Source organism: Molossus molossus, unplaced genomic scaffold, assembly GCF_014108415.1.
Source record: "Molossus molossus isolate mMolMol1 unplaced genomic scaffold, mMolMol1.p scaffold_m16_p_2, whole genome shotgun sequence".
NCBI classification, from domain to species: Eukaryota; Metazoa; Chordata; class Mammalia; order Chiroptera; family Molossidae; genus Molossus; species Molossus molossus.
This window is the reverse complement of record NW_023425355.1, coordinates 7639293-7654780: the sequence shown is the minus strand read 5'-3', so window position 1 is coordinate 7654780 and position 15488 is coordinate 7639293. Positions and strand designations below refer to the sequence as shown.

General features: G+C 51.8%; 1 protein-coding gene across 1 annotated transcript; it reads right to left on the bottom strand.

Moving 5' to 3' along the window:
- Positions 1-9120: 9120 nt before the first annotated feature.
- On the bottom strand, positions 9121-10275 carry LOC118636064 (Y-box-binding protein 3-like). Its single transcript, XM_036271125.1, has one exon. It carries the CDS (start codon positions 10273-10275, stop codon positions 9121-9123), a length of 1155 nt encoding a protein of 384 aa, XP_036127018.1.
- Between the last annotated feature and the right edge of the window lie 5213 nt (positions 10276-15488).

Below are 15488 nucleotides of genomic sequence, written 5' to 3'. Positions count from 1 at the left end.
CAGACTGCCCTCTATCCTTGGACCACTAACGAAACTGTAAATCTTGGGACAGGGCACCGTTACACACTCTTTCTTAGTTATGCCTGAATGTCCATATCCACTGTTGGGGCGTGATCTCCTTAGAAAGTTGCAGGCTACAATAGAGAAGAAGCACACTTTACTACAAATCCGGAACATCAGGAGTGACTCCCAATTTCCCCTTCAAAAATACTTGTAACCGGCCCTTTGTCGGAGAAATATCTTTTACAGGAGGAAACTCCAGTCCCTCCAGAAATGGACCCTGAGACATTCGTTTACATGAAGGAATTACAACATCTCTTCCCTTCTGTCTGGGAAGAAAATAATCCTCCTGGACTAGCTGGCCACCAGCCACCGATTGTGGTTCAACTGCTTGCCACGGCGACTCCAGTCAGGGTAAGACAACACCCCTTGAGCCACGAAGCAAAGAGGGACATTGCCCCTCATAGTCATCGGCTCCGGGAGGCTGGGATTCTGGTTCCCTGTCAGTCATCCTGGAATACACCCTTGCTTGCAGTGTTGAAACCTGGCACCGAAGACTTTAGGCCAGTGCAAGATATGAGGTAAGTAAACAAACGGGTTGAGACCATACACCCGACGGTCCCAAAACCCTATACTCTATTGAGCCCACTTCCACCAGCACACCTGTTCTATACAGTTCTGGATTTAAAGGATGCCTTCTTTAGCATCCCCTTAGCCCCTGTCAGCCAGCCTATCTTTGCACTGAGTGGACAAACCCTGAAGGGGGATTTTTGGAGCAATTAACCTGGACAAGGCTGCCCCAGGGCTTTAAGAACTTTCTTAATCTATTTGATGAGGCTCTCAGTTCTGACTTACAGGACTTCAGACAAGAGCACCCTGAATGTACCCTACTCCAATATGTAGATAACATTCTCCTAGTGACAAAAGACCAGGAGAATTGCCAGAGAGATACTGAGCACCTCCTGGGCATGTTACAGGCATTAGGGTACCAGGTCTCAGCCAAAAAGGCTCAACTATGTTCCCTGGAGGTTACTTACCTGGGATATAAGATCAGCAAGGGCCATCAGACTCTATCCTCTAGCCGCAGAGAGGCAATTTTGCAGACCCTGGCCCCAAAAACCAAGAAACAGGTCCGGAATTCCTAGGGGCAGTAGGATACTGCCGCCTGTGGATCCCAGGATTCGCAGCCACTGCTAAGCCGCTGTGTACATGTACAGGAGGGGCACCACCTTCCACTTGGACTGAGACAGAGCAGAAGGCCTTCGGGACTTTAAAAAGGGCCTAATTTCAGCACTCTCTCTTGCCCTACCAGATGTCACAAAACCCTTCCATGTGTATGTAAGCGAGGCTAGAGGCATAGCAACGGGAGTCCTCACTCTAAACGTGGGACCCTGGAAGAGACCGGTAGCCTACTTATCCAAAAGACTGGATCCTGTACCAACCGGACGCCTGCCTGTCTGCCTCAGAGCAATGGCAGCTACTGCACTCCTAGTACAGGGGCAGACAAGTGAACTCTAGGGCAAGAGTTAGCTTTAACTGCACCCCATGCGGTTGAAGCCCTTCTCCGTAGGGCTCCGGAGTGCTGGATGTCAAACACCCCAGTCACCCAGCTCCAGCGCTCCTCCTGGGTCTACCCCGCCTCAACGTCCACAAGATGCTGGCCATCAATCCTGCCAGCCTGCTCCCTGAGGATGACCTGGAGGAACCTCCACAGGACTGCCTGGAGGTGATCGACAGGGCAGACAGCCCACCCAGACCTCAAGGATGTCCGTCCTGCTGACATATCAGACGAGGTATTGTTAACAGACAGGAGCAGCTATGTCCAGGAGGAAGTCAGGTATGCTGGGGCAGCAGTGGTAACTCAGGACGGGGTCATCTGGTCACAGTCCTTGAACAGGGAATCTTCAGCCCAGTGGGCTGTACTCATAGCCCTAATCCAGGCTCTCCTATGGGGCAAGGGAAAGTCGGTCACCATCTATGCTGACAGCAGATATGCCTTTGCCACAGCACACGTGCATAGCGCCATCTACAGGAAACGAGGGTTATTAACCTCGGCGGGGAAGGACATCAGAGGGAACTCCATAGAGGCACAGGGAAATCTGCTGCACCAGGAAGCTCGAGAAGCAGCCCTAAAACCAGTGGTTCCTCTCTAGATACACTAGGACAGAAAATGACCTAGCCAAGCAGAAACAAGCCATAAAGGAAATCAATGGATGGAGGACACTGCCTGATGGGAGGTTGTTGGTCCCAGAGGCTCTAGGTCGAACTCTGGTTCACCAGCTGCACCAGACCACCCACTTAGGTTACACCAAGCTTACTAATCTCCTGGGAGGCAGGTAATGTCCAGTAAGGTCACCGGCAAGGGAGAAGGCGGAGGGGAGCAGGTGTGTGTGGGTCTGAGTAGGGAGGGGGAGAAGGAAAGCTGGGGGATGTGCAGACGGCAGGTGGACTGAGCGAGCTCTCAGGTGCATGTCAGGGGAGGGACTAGGAAAGTCGCAGAGGGTCTATGCAAGAAATGAAAAGAGAAGGATTATGCAGAGAAAATAAAAGAAAGGGACATACATACTACATGGAGACAGGACATTGGAGGAATACTCAAGAAGGAAAGAAAATAGGACACTGAGAGAGGGAGAGCTTGTCTCTGGTGGTGGGATAACAGCCTGGGATGCAGTAATGGGAGGACCAGGTTTAGGCTGCTCCTGACCCTTGGATCAGACAATGGCCCCGCCTTTATAGCAAAGAGATCACAGGATATCTCTAAAGGGTTAGATATAAACTGGAAGCTCAATTGTGCTTACCACCCACAGAGTTCCGGGCAGGTAGAGCGCATGAACAGGCCTTAAAGGAAACCTGAATGAAATTTACTTTAGAAACTGGTGAAAACTAGACCACTCTGCCCCCCTCGCCCTCTTACAGTTCTTGCAGGCCCTGCAGTCTGCCCAGAAAGCTGTCCATAAACACGTCTGCGATGCCCTGCCTGTGCCCCCCTCGGACCCTGTGCACCCCTTCCAGCCCGGGGACTCGATATGGGTGAAGAAGTTCACCACCCAGGGACTAACTCAGGCCTGGAAGGGACTACACGCTGCCATCCTGCCTGCACCAAGGGCTCTCAAGGTCAACGGCACCCCCATCTGGCAGCACCATTCCCGGCTGAGGGGGAAAAGCACAATGGACGGTTCAGGCCTCTCCAGATGAGACTCTTGCATTTATTGAAACTTTGATTTTTCTGGTTATGACTGTTCAGGGGAATCCTTATACACCTGGGCCCCAGTGGAACTGGGAACTTAGAAATGGTCATACAGAATAGGAGAACATTAGACCTCTTATTTCTGTGTGTGTGTGTGTGTGTGTGTGTGTGTGTGTGTGTGTGTGTGTTATGTGCACCTAGCGGTAACCGAACCCAGGACTCTCTGGTCCGCAGGCTGACGCTCAACTGCCAAACTGGCCAGGGCTAGACCTCTTATTTCTTAAGGAAGGAGGATTGTGTGTTGCACTGAGAGAAAAATGCTGTTTTTATGTGAAGGGATTATTCAAGAAACTTTATCACTAGTTAGGAAAAAATATTGAGGAACAAGAAAGAAAAAGGCGACGATCTGAAAATTGGTTTACAACTCTATTATCCGCCATTGCTGGCCCTCTCGCTATATTATGTTTACTCCTAGCCTCTGGGCCATGTCTAATAAACGGCCTCATAACACTAAGTTGAGTCAACAATTTGACTTGTCAGGAAAACCAGTGGGGAATGACCTGGGCCCCAAGGCTAAGGCAACTAAATACTTTATTTTATCATCAATGCACCTTCCTCCATAGTTTTCCAATAATAGGTTAATTACCCCTAGAAGGAAAGGAATTTTGCCTAAGATTATAGTTGCCCCACGTGTTGGGAGGCATTTGCAGTGTCCGAGTGCTGGTAATAGCAGGCATTTGCAGGCACTCTGAGCCAGGTGAGTAATGCTCATTTTCACTTCTGTAATCTCTGTCACACCCACTATTGTACCAGTCCTTTAGGATGGGGGCGGGGCACAAGGAGGATGGGGCTTCTGTCTTTAAAATCAGGCAAGCAAGAAGAATCCTGGCTGCTGATCTGAGGGGAGACTATGCCCTCTGCAGCCTGCCAACGAGAATAAAGCGCTCCTTTACAATTTGGCCGTGCATCTCTGGTTATCTCGCTGACACATTATAACACTTTTACCTCTGTGATTTCCAAATAAATTTTCTCTTAGCTCTGAATTTTTTCCTAGCCAGAATTCAAGTACCTAGTTTGCTGAACCCAGGTGCAGTCTGACTCCAGGGGTCAGGTGCCTTTCCAGCCTCCTACAAGTCATTGTGGAACAATACTGAAGTTACCCACTTAATCATGGTGAGAATTAAAGACTTTTCAGGAAAACACAGAAAGTTAAGTAGTTGTAAGCAAATTTTAGCTCTTTTAGAATAAGAAGACTCAGCTTACTGAAGCAATTATAGATCTGAGGAGAGAGGAAATTATCTTAATAAAACATAAAAATTTTACTTGCTTTTTATAATTTCTGATTAAGAGTATACCCAGTAGGAACCATAAATACCTGGTTCCAGGGGACACTGGTCCATGAAACCAGGACACTTTAGATCCCATTCAAAGATGTCAGATGTGTTAACCTAAAAAGAAAAACCCTTTCAAAGTCAGAGGCAACAAGCATTTACATGAGATTTAAAAAAAAAAAAAAAAAAAAAAAAAAACCACCCAGGAGGAAAAGAAGAGTGATTCAGAAAGCACTGATTCAGGCAGAAACCCAAATGGTGTTCCCATCAGGAGACAAAGGCAATGGGTATTTATGAGAAAGCGAAGGGGAACCATTACATCAATAGAAGGAAGCATTTTTTTCTATTGGTGCTGATAAGCTAACGTAAGTGGTGCTAATTATTCTAAACATTTTAAATTTTATTTCAGTCCAGTAGCCACCAGTCCTGGAGTCATTCTATCTGCTTTCTTATCTTTGCAAACAGTTCTTTGGGACATAATGTTGGTTTAGGCCCAGTCCAAATGTTATTTTGCCCTGTTTTAACACTTCAAAGGTTTGAGGCACAAGACATGCAAAGCATTTCCCCTGGGATGGCAGTTCCAGCTCCATTTTTTATTTTTATTTTTATTTTTTGTTTTATTTCTTTCTTTCTTTCTTTTTTTTTTTAATCCTCACCTGAGGACCTTTTTCCATTTCTTGTTCAGATAGAGTGGGAGGGGGAGAGAGAGAGAGAGAGAGAGAGAGAGAAACATCGACGTGAAAGGGACACATCGAGTGGTTGCCACCCGCACGACCGACCAGGGCCGGAGACAAACTGCAACCGAGGTACGCGCCCTTAGCGGGAACCGAACCCAGGTCTCTCTGGACTGCAGGCCGACGCTCTAACCGCTGAGCCAAACCGGCCAGGGCCCAGCTCCATTTTTAAGTGGCTCTGCTTACAATCCTTTTTACAGTAAGGAGCACGCGTGGGGCTTGTATACTTTAAATTTAAATCCAAATTCATGGAACCCATTGCTAAGTTAAAGATATGCTCCCATCACTTGCCTGAAGACTGCCTTTCTCAATTCCCCTCTTCACAGCGCTTATGCTCTCTACCCCGGGGTGTCTGGAGAGCAGGAGCAGCAGCCAACTCTGGCTGAGATAGCCCTGCAGCTAGGGGCGCCCTGGGGAGCCATCACCAAGTTCTGGTTGAGGTTACCAGGGACAGGGCGTCCCAGGGGTGCCCGGGTGGGCCGCTGCCGGGAACGTGGGGCATGGTGACTCAAAGGTGCGGGGCTACCAGGGCTGCCCAGGGGCCCGGCTGCTGGGGCTGCAGGGGTCTCGGGGCCAGGTGGCCTAGGTGTGTGGCTCCAGGGGGCTTACTTGGGGCCCTGGTGAATGCGAGGGCAGCAGGTGCTCCCTGAGTTGGTCTGGGGTGCAAGGCTCCGGGGGCCGCCTGGGGGACAGGCAGGCCGGGGCTGCAGCTAATGCAGGCTGCCCTGGGGCGGCAGTGGGCCTTGGCGGAGTTGGCCCGGGTGGCTGGGAGCATGGGGTGCCCAGGTGGGCCAGCTGGCCTGGGCTGCAGCAGGTGCAGAGCAAGGCGGCCTAAGATGGGAGACTGACGGGGTGTCCTGGGAGGCCTGCTCCCCAGGGTTGCGGCTAAAGCGTGGCGAGGTGGCCCGGGGTCCGCTGTGGAGGCCTCCCAGAGTGGCTGGAGCACTACCTAGCTGGAGGAGGAATGTCAACAATGGCGTTTGCCAGCCCCTCAGATCCAAGTGAGTTCCTGCAAGTTCCCTACACATTTATTTGGCAGGTGCCTTGGGGTTAGTAAACGGATTGTATTCATCATTCATAGACAGCCTAGTTGCCCTACGCATCGCTGTTTTATCACCGTGCCCATAGCAGGCGAGTCTGCCCTCCCCAGCCCCGCAGTGATATCCCTCCGCAGCGCAGGTCTCCCCACTGGGGTGAGGTTTCCGTGGTCACCTCATCTCAGCCTCCCCTCCCCTTCTCTATGTGGTCTCTCTCTCTCTCTCCTCTCTCCTCTCTCTCTCTCTCCTCTCTCTCTCTCTCTCTCTCTCTCTCTCTCTCTCTCTCTCTCTCTCTCTCTCGTTTGCCGTTTAGGAGGACTGGCTCCGTGTGTAGGCGTATATTGCCTGCTTCCTACCCTACCACCTCCGAGGACACCAAGACACAATTTTCAATTCAAGTGTGGAAGTAGTGGTTCCTTTAACCTTCAGCCAACCCCGCAGTCATCTGGATCACCTGTGTTTTCTCTCGCAGCACAGCACTGACTCCATCGTGTAGGTGTTGCCAGTTGTGTGGCACTCTCCCCTAGACCCCGGGCTCCTTGAGAGTAGGGACCATAATCTTTGCCATGATGTGCAACTCCTCGTGCCTGGCAGAGTGTCTGGCACAAGTGGGCACTCCAGTATTTGCTGAATGAGTAATCACTACTGCTTCTACTCAAATTGATTGAGGAGGCTCAGCCATACTGAGTGACCGAATACTCACTCTCCTAATCTCATATGTTGGTCTATAATGTGGTGTAAAATGCCCCTCCACATTAAAACAAGAAAAGCACTACGACTCTGCTGTTGATGATCCAATTTCCTTAATTCGTAAAATGAGGTTTTAAAGACTCCTGTTGGCTTCCCACTTATTGTTCGCCCACTCCCCCCGAACCCAACCCCTGCCTCCCTCCCACCAACCCCACCATATGTTCAAATGAAAACCAGGAGAGGGAAGTCGGAGCTTCTCTAAGGGGAAAAAGCCAGAGGTGGGCTAAACCTCACTTGCCCAGCCTTCCAGGAAATCCTCCCCAGGCCCCAGCGATGGACTCAACCAGGAAGCACGGATAGAGACTATGGACTGGATGTTGCTCTTCAGCTCCAGGGGTAGCACAACAAAGATTACACCTGAATCCATGGCCGTCTTGTTTCTTCAGTTTCCCCCCTAGCTTTGTTGAGATATAATGGACACTTAACGTTGTATAAAAGTAAGACGTGTGATGTGCTGATTTGAGGCATGTATTTACTGTGAAATGTTTACCAAGGGTAATGAACACATCCTACACCTCACATGATTGCCAATGTGTTGTTGAATGTTGAGAACCCCAAAGCTGTATTCTCATAGCAACTCTCAAGTGTACCAAAGAGTACCTTTAACCAAATCACCATGCTGTAGATCCGGTCCCGCGACTTAAAGCCTCACCGGAGGCTCTTTTTGCATTTATCTTCGGATAGAGTGGGGGTGGGGAGAGAAACATCGATGTGAGAGGGACACATCTACTGGTTGCCTGGATGGGCTGCCTCCCGCAGGACCCCGACCAGGGCCAGGGACGAACCACACCAGAGGTATGTGCCCTTGACTGGAATCTTTGGTCCGCAGGCCTACACTCTTAACCACTGAGCCAAACCAGCCAAGGCCGGAACGTAATCCTTTGATAGCTGAAAGTGTGTCCCTTTTGACCAACATCTCCCCGTTTCCCCCACCCTGTAGCCCCTCATGTCCACTTTCTTCTGCATATTTAAATGGTATTAGATCAAGTCCATGGAAAGAAAAAGAAAAACACAAAAACAAACACACCACCGAGGAGGCAAATTCTCTTTCCAGAGAGCCAAGTCTTCTTGCCTGCCGTGATGTTTTGCTCAGTTTCTCTGTGTTTTGCTTCAGAGCGTACCCAAGCATTAAGTGTGGGTAGGGGGGCCCACCCTCCAGGCTTATTGCTCAAATGCAGGGTGGGAAGGGGGTGGGTTGGGGTGGTGAAAAAGAAAGCGATGGAGCCCTGGCCAGTTTGGCTCAGCGGTTAGAGCATCGGCCTGCGGTCCGGAGAGACCCGGGTTCGGTTCCCGCTAAGGGCACGTACTTCGGTTGCAGTTTGTCCCCGGCCCTGGTTGGTCGTGCGGGTGGCAGCCACTCGATGTGTCCTCGATGTTTCTCTCTCTCTCCCTTCCTCTCTCTTCCTCCCATTCTCTGTACAAAAAATGGAAAAATATCCTCGGGTGAGGATAAAAAAAAAAAAGAAAGAAAGAAAAAGAAAGCGATGGAGACACTTCTGCCCCATTAGAATATCCCGAGAAGCTCATCCCATAAGTCTTAAGTTTGTGACTTCTAAAAAGAACAGCAGGTATGACGTTTGCTAAAACTGGTTGCGGTCAAAGGACCTGCCAGGCTGCAAAACGAAAATCAGACAACAGTGATGACAGAGAAAATCAACATGATGATTTATTGAGGAAATGACCACTCAGGTGAGCAACATCACACGATGTCAAGTAATCTGTAGCATCAGATCATCTTTGGTTTTGCCTTAGAGATTACAGTTCTAAAGTGGTCCCACTACTTCACCTGGGGATGCAGAATCATCCTGTGGCCCCCGTCAGATAGTTTGAAAGAATGGAGACAGAGGCATGTGTGTGTGTGTAGGGAAACTACCAAGGCAGGTGGTGAGAGAGAGTTTAGAAATAGAGAGATCTTGTCGTCTATCCTCAAACCTTGGGGAAGGGGTATGCATTTTTCTCAGGGCATAAAATCTAACAGTCAGCATGGATGTTTGGGCTGTGCAGCACCGAAGGGCACCATCTCCTCAAGGGGACAACACCTGCAATGCAGGCCAGCGAGTCCCCGGGAGGGAGCCTGACTGTCACTGGGCCTGAGCAGCAGAGGAGGCATCTGCACCTGCAGCCTCGGCATCCTCCTCTGAGGCGCTGCTCTTCTTGGCAGCGCCAGCGGGTTTGGCAGCAGGGCCCTTCCGGGTCGCGCCCTCTCCTCCTTCGGGCTTCTGGCCCTGGGCGCCAGGCGGCTGCTGCGGGAGGCGGCACGGGCTGCTGGGGCGCTGGCATTCGTGGCACGGCGGGGGCTTCTCCAGCAGGCCTCCGGCCTCGCTGCCGCCCTCCTTGTTTTCGGCCTCCGGCTGCTCCGGGGGCTGCGGAACAGGGACGAGGCCCCGGCCCCTGGGGCGGCTGCGCCGGTAGCTCAGGCCGGGCCCCCGGCGTGGCGGCGGCGGCGAGCCCTCGGGCCTGGCGTCTGGGGCGGCCGCAGGCTGCTGGGCGGCGGCCCGCGCGCCGCAGGCGGCGGCGGGAGCGCAGACGGCCGGGTGGCGGGCGGCGGGCGGGGCCCTGCGGAAGGGCGGGAAGCGCCACAGCCCCTGGTCTTGGGGGCGGCTGGGCAGGCAGCGCCTCTGGCCGCGGGCGACGGCGAAGTCTTCTCTGCTCGGTTCGGGGTCCTCGACGTCCCACTGGGCGGCCCAGGCCCCGCGGTGCTGCGGCTCGTGATGGCGGAAGTAGAAGCCACGGCGGTGGAAGCCACGGCGGAAGCGGGGCCGGTTGGCCGCGAAGCGGCTGCCCTGCACTGGGGCGCCGGCTGGCCCGGTCACGTTCGCAGCCTCGGTGCCCTGCCTGCCCTGCACCACGTCGAACTCGACAGCCTCGCCGTTGCCCAGACTGCGTAGGTACTTGTGGGGGTTGTTGCGGGTGATGGCCGTCTGGTGGACGAACACGTCTTCCTGGGTGTCGTGCCTGCTGATGAAACCGTACCCGTACCTCACATTGAACCACTTGACGGATCCACTCACCTTCTTGGCGATGACCTTCTTGGGCGCCTTGCCCTTGGCGCCCGCGGCCGCGCTGCTGGCCTGGGGGGCCGAGTCTGCGGCCAGGCTGCTGGTCCCTGGGGCCTGGGGCGAATCTCCGCCTCCCAGGGATGACAGGTCTTCCTGGGCCGCCCGGCGGGACACTGCGCTGGCCACCTCCGGGAGGGTGGCCTTCCCCGGGAGGGTGGCCTTCCCTGCCTCACTCATGAGGCCTTCCCTTCTAGCCTCTCGCCTGCCAGAGGAGTCTGGGGGAATCTGCCCCCGGGGAGTGGGTGGGGCGGGGTAGGGGGTTCTGCAGGCCTGAGCCTGGCTCTGGGAGGGTCTCCGGTCAGGGCCCAGAGCTCTCTGGCTTAGCTCTGAGACTCTTGGGAGAGGTCTGTGGCGTCTCCTGGGAAACAGGACGCGAAGGGAACAGTGGCAGCTGCAGGGGTGACGTGTCAATGGGGGGAATCCTGGACCGGGCTCCATCCGGAGGGCGGGGCACGTGAGCTCTGCCACGCGCTCGGGCTCGGGGCGGGCGCCTAGTCACAGCCCTTCTTGGTCCCCAGTAGAGAAGGGGCACAGGAAGCTCTAGGCAGTGGTCTTCTGGCTGACCCTCTTGCTTGCTTGAGTGGGTGTGAAGAGAGGACCCCCTTTACGTCCCTCTCCCTGGGTGGGGGACACCCACAGCCTTCTGAGGGCACCCTCGAAGAACTCTCTTGCAAAACCCTGGTCCTCTTCCAAGCCCTTGTGTGCCCGCTCGCTGAGTGGGGCAATTGGTGTCACTGGACACAGAATGACAACCGCATGAGATCAAGACCCAATCGGAGAAGCCCAGTGTTTTTACTTGTTTGCTTTTTGATTGTTATTTTCTTGCAGACAGGCGGAGGAAACCTGCCAGGGCTAGAAGGCTAGGACTGAGAGGACCTTCGCCTGCTGCAGGCTCATCTAGAGGAATGTTAGATTTGTGAACCAGCGAGTCTGAGCCGGGGCACTTTTGCAGCTAGACTACTGGGAGAACCCTGTTGAACTCGGTGTTCTCGCCGACACTGAGCAAATGGCCACACAGACTCAAACAGAGCTGGGGCAATTCTCCCTTGTGTTTAACCGCAGATACAAACTTGTTGTTTATTTGTTTATGCATTTATCTTTATTGATTTGGTGGAGAGGGAGAGACAGAGAGGGGAGAGAGAGAGAGAGAGAGAGAGAGAGAGAGAGAGAGAGAGGAGAGAGAGAGAGAGGAGAGAGAGAGAGAGGGAGAAGAGAGAGAAACATCCACCAGAGAGGACACCCATCGGCCTCCTCCCACGTGCCCCTCACTGGGCATCGGGCCCACAACCTGGGCATGTGCCCTGACCAGGATCGAACCGCAGACCTCTTGGTGCGAGGGTGGACGCTCAACCACGGAGCCACACCTGCAGGGCCACATGCAAACTTTCGTATTTTGCAAATACCTCTTTGACCTTCGTCTCAGATTGGGCTTCTGATTTAGTTGTACAGAAGCCCTAAGGATTCAGTACCTTAGATGTGGGGACTTAGTGAGGCTGCCTCTGATGGAGCCCTGACCCTGCCTGAGTTCTTTGCTGCCTTTCGTCTCACTGGGGTGGCTGTCCACTGCCCCAGGGCCTCCCTCCAGCTCTGCAGCCAGAGGACCTGCAGGCACTGTCCTTGAGCCCGAGTGGGAGTGTGCTTTATTTGATTCTTAGTCTGCATCAAAGTCAGCACAGGATACCGTGTTGAGCTACAGTAGCGTTCGGAAATGTAGCCTTTCCGAAGTGAGGACAGAACAAGCTAAAATAGTAAGTGATTGTAACTGATCAGAAGACTCCGTTTCTGTTGACTAATGAGAAAAATAAGCACCGTGGGCCTACCATTCTACCGTTTACCGGAACTTCTCACATGTTGTGCGTTGGATCCTGAGAACAACCCCCTCTCTAAGCAACTGGGACAGGCACTGTTTTTACTTCGGTTTGACAGACGAGGGAACCGGGGTCCAGGGAGAGGAAGTTGCTTGCTTACGTTCATATATTTCGTATAGGGTGAACCCTTAAATTTTATCTCAGATGAATTTCACCCCAGGTCCAGGCCTCTTCCCCCCACACCTGTACAGTTCTGTCACCTGTTTCATCTGATGTCAGAGACCAGTGACCCCTCGGAGAGAAGTCATGGTCTCATACAAGCCAGCAGAGAACCAAAGAAAGACCTCTCGCATGGCTGATCTGTCTCCCTGGCAATCTGCAGGAGCACAAATTGCCTTCACAGCAATTAGTCAGCACCCCTTCCCCCCCTACACACCACACACACACACGCACACACACCACACACACACACACTAACCTGCCTGCAGCCCAATATAAAGCAAACCCTACTTACTGTACACTTAGGAACCATTTCTTCACCTTGCTGATGGAGGATACTAAATGGAAGATGGGGTCTTGATTTTTATTTCGCTGTTAAGAAAAACACTTCTTCAGGCATCATCTTTATTGTGTTCACAAGTGGGAGAGAGCAGCAGGCTACTGTCAGGATCCTCACATGACAGACAGTAAGCCAGGGCAGCAGGGTAGGGAGCAGCTAACTGACCTAACCAAGACCACCCACGTAGTAAGTGCAGAGCCAGGATAATACCTCTGGTCCTTCGGTGCCCCAGATTCCTGGTGCACTGTGCTCCTCATGGCCCCATGTGGCCACTTCTATGATGCCGTCAACAGTTCTTTATATCTATGTGTGTGTGTTTATTGATTTGAGAGAGAGAGAGAGAGAGAGGAGAGAGGGAGAGAGGGAGAGAGAGAGAGAGAGAGAGAGAGAGAGAAAGAGAGAGAGAGAGAAACATCACTGTGAGAGAGAAACTTCCATTGGCTGCCTCCTGCACACCCCCTCCTTGGGATTGAGCCCTCAGGGCATGTGCCCTGACCTGGAATTGAACCCCAAACCTTTTGGCACACCATAAGACACCCAACCACCTGAGCCACACAGGCCAGGAAAACCGTTCTGTTTTTCATGTCCCGGTAACTCTCCTTGGAGCTTCCCACATTTGCCATGCCCATGCCCATCTCGGTGCCTGTGTTCACTTTTCCTCATTCTCCTAGGAATATGTTTCCCCTCTCCTCTGTCTGCATCACGCTCACTCGCCCTTGCAGTCCCAGTTTGGCCATTCCCTCCCACCCCGTTCCAAATGCACCAGCCCACCTGCTTCTCTTCTCAGAAACAGGTGCACCTACAGCCTATGATTAATGGCTGCTCTACTTCTTTCCTATGTGCAAGGTTTTCTGTCCTACTGTCCTTCCCAACTGGATTCGAAGGCCACTAATGATTGAACATATTTTCTCTCAGTGTCCTCTCCAGGTAAGAGGGTGCCTGGAACAGTGCTGGCTGGGTAAAGGCCACCACACATGTGCGCTTGTGGATTCAACCTGTGCCTCTTCCGCCACAAAGTGGCCGCGTTCTGGAATGCCTTACACTTGCTGGCACAGTGCCAGGCACAAAGTAGCTGCTGAGATGATTCGCTGAGCGGGACTGAATATGTCCTCTGGAGTAGCCCGTTGTCATTTCCACGACAGACAGGAAAGTGCTTTGGGGCCTTCATGGAGATCAATTAAACTTTTCTGGTTTGGGTGTATTCTATGCAGCAAGAAAGGCATTGTGAGAAAAGTTAATGTGACATGAATCACTTGTTCAAGCTTATGGTTTAACGTGCTGAGCCCACTGTATTGTTTTGTTGAAATCATCAGGTTCTGTTTATCTCTTTTTCTTCATTTTGTACTTCACCCATCCTGTGAAGCACATTGTTGAATTTTTATTATTTAAGAGCTGGAGGTTAATGCAGGTTTCAGGTATACTGGCTGATCCATGCGCTTGTCATTTAAAAATAAAGTCTCTGCTGCTTGAGCCACAAAATGGGGCTGAACCCAAGACAGCAGAGTCCGTCCAGGCCCACGATGAGAGGTAATAGATAACATGATCTGAGCTGAAGAGCAAACAAGTTGGCAGCCTTACGAGAGGACGCAAATGCTTCAGCGCCTCTCTTCTTACCAACTCACTGGTGGGTCCTGTTTGAAAGGTCAGTGGGCTCAATGGAAAGAAGAACGTTATCCATTCTGCTCCTTCTAGAACCACACCATCGATTCTAGCCTCTCGTGTGTGGTGCTCACTGTCCAAGGCAACAGAAAGCTAACATGATACGGACAGAAATAAGAGAAGGGCATCTAGAAAACGGAACTGAGAATGCCTGCCCTTGCCCCACACCCTGCAAATGACACGAGGTAAAAGCCGGGGTGACTGCAGGGATACTACGGACGTCAGTAGGAGGTTTAAAGTACTGGCATTGACCAGGGCGGGGCAACCAGTGTGAGCCAGGTTGCTGGAGTCCCAGATATGTCGACTGTCTACCGTCCTAGGGCAGGGTTCACCAAAGGAACAAAGGCCTCTGACAGCACGTTTTTCTGGGAGAAAGCCCCCTCTCCAGCCCTCGCTCCAATGCCAAACAGCTCAGTTCTTCCCGCAAAAGTCTCAGGAGGCCCGGCTGGTGTGACTCAGTGGTTGAGCATCTACCCATGCACCAAGAGGTCGCAGGTGAGGGCACTGTGAGAAGGCGGCAAGCCAGAAAGAAGGCCATCACCAGAAACAAACCCTGGTGGCTTCCTGACCTTGGACTTCCTGCATCCTGAACTGAGAAAATAAATGCATGCATCTCCTAAACTCTAAGGGATCCCACGAGACTTGCAACCAGGGGAGCAATGGGCAGCGGCAGCTCATCCCAAGCTAACCTCCTGAACCTGTCCCCAAGGCCTCCTGTTCTCTGATTTTCCAGTAAGCTGACAGCATCCCCGCCTTGGCTCACTTCTTTCCCATGTTTCTGAGCCAGAGCAGCCTGGCATAGTCCCTGTCCTGTTGCTTCTTCTATCCTAGGCCCTTCCTTGTTTCACTGTCCCAGCTTTAATAAACATGCTCTCAAATAAAAATTAAAAATCATAAAAATAAATAATAAATAAATAAATAAATAATAAATAAATAAATAAATACATACATAAATACATAAATAAATAAATAAAAATAAAATAAAATAAAATACCGGCATTGTTGCAGGTTGCAGTGCGCTCTCAGCTGAGGTTTGGCAGCTAAAAGTCGTCTGAAAGGGCTAGGAATCTTAACTCAGGTCTGGGGTTGACTCCTGAAGTGGCCTCATGTTGTCTGCTTAGCCTTGAGCAAATCATACCGCTTTGCTGAGATGTGGTCTTCTTGCCCGTGAAAAGATAATATACGTGATTTCCCTATCTAGTTCACAAAGTCGCGGTGGTAGTTACATAAAATACTTCTTGTGAAAAAAAAAAATATTATGTAAACCGTAAGCTGTGAATATCTTGCCATACAATACTCTCTGTGTTAAAAAGAAAGAGATAAAGAGGGAATGAAAAGGAAAAGGCTGAAAGGAAGCCTGGTGG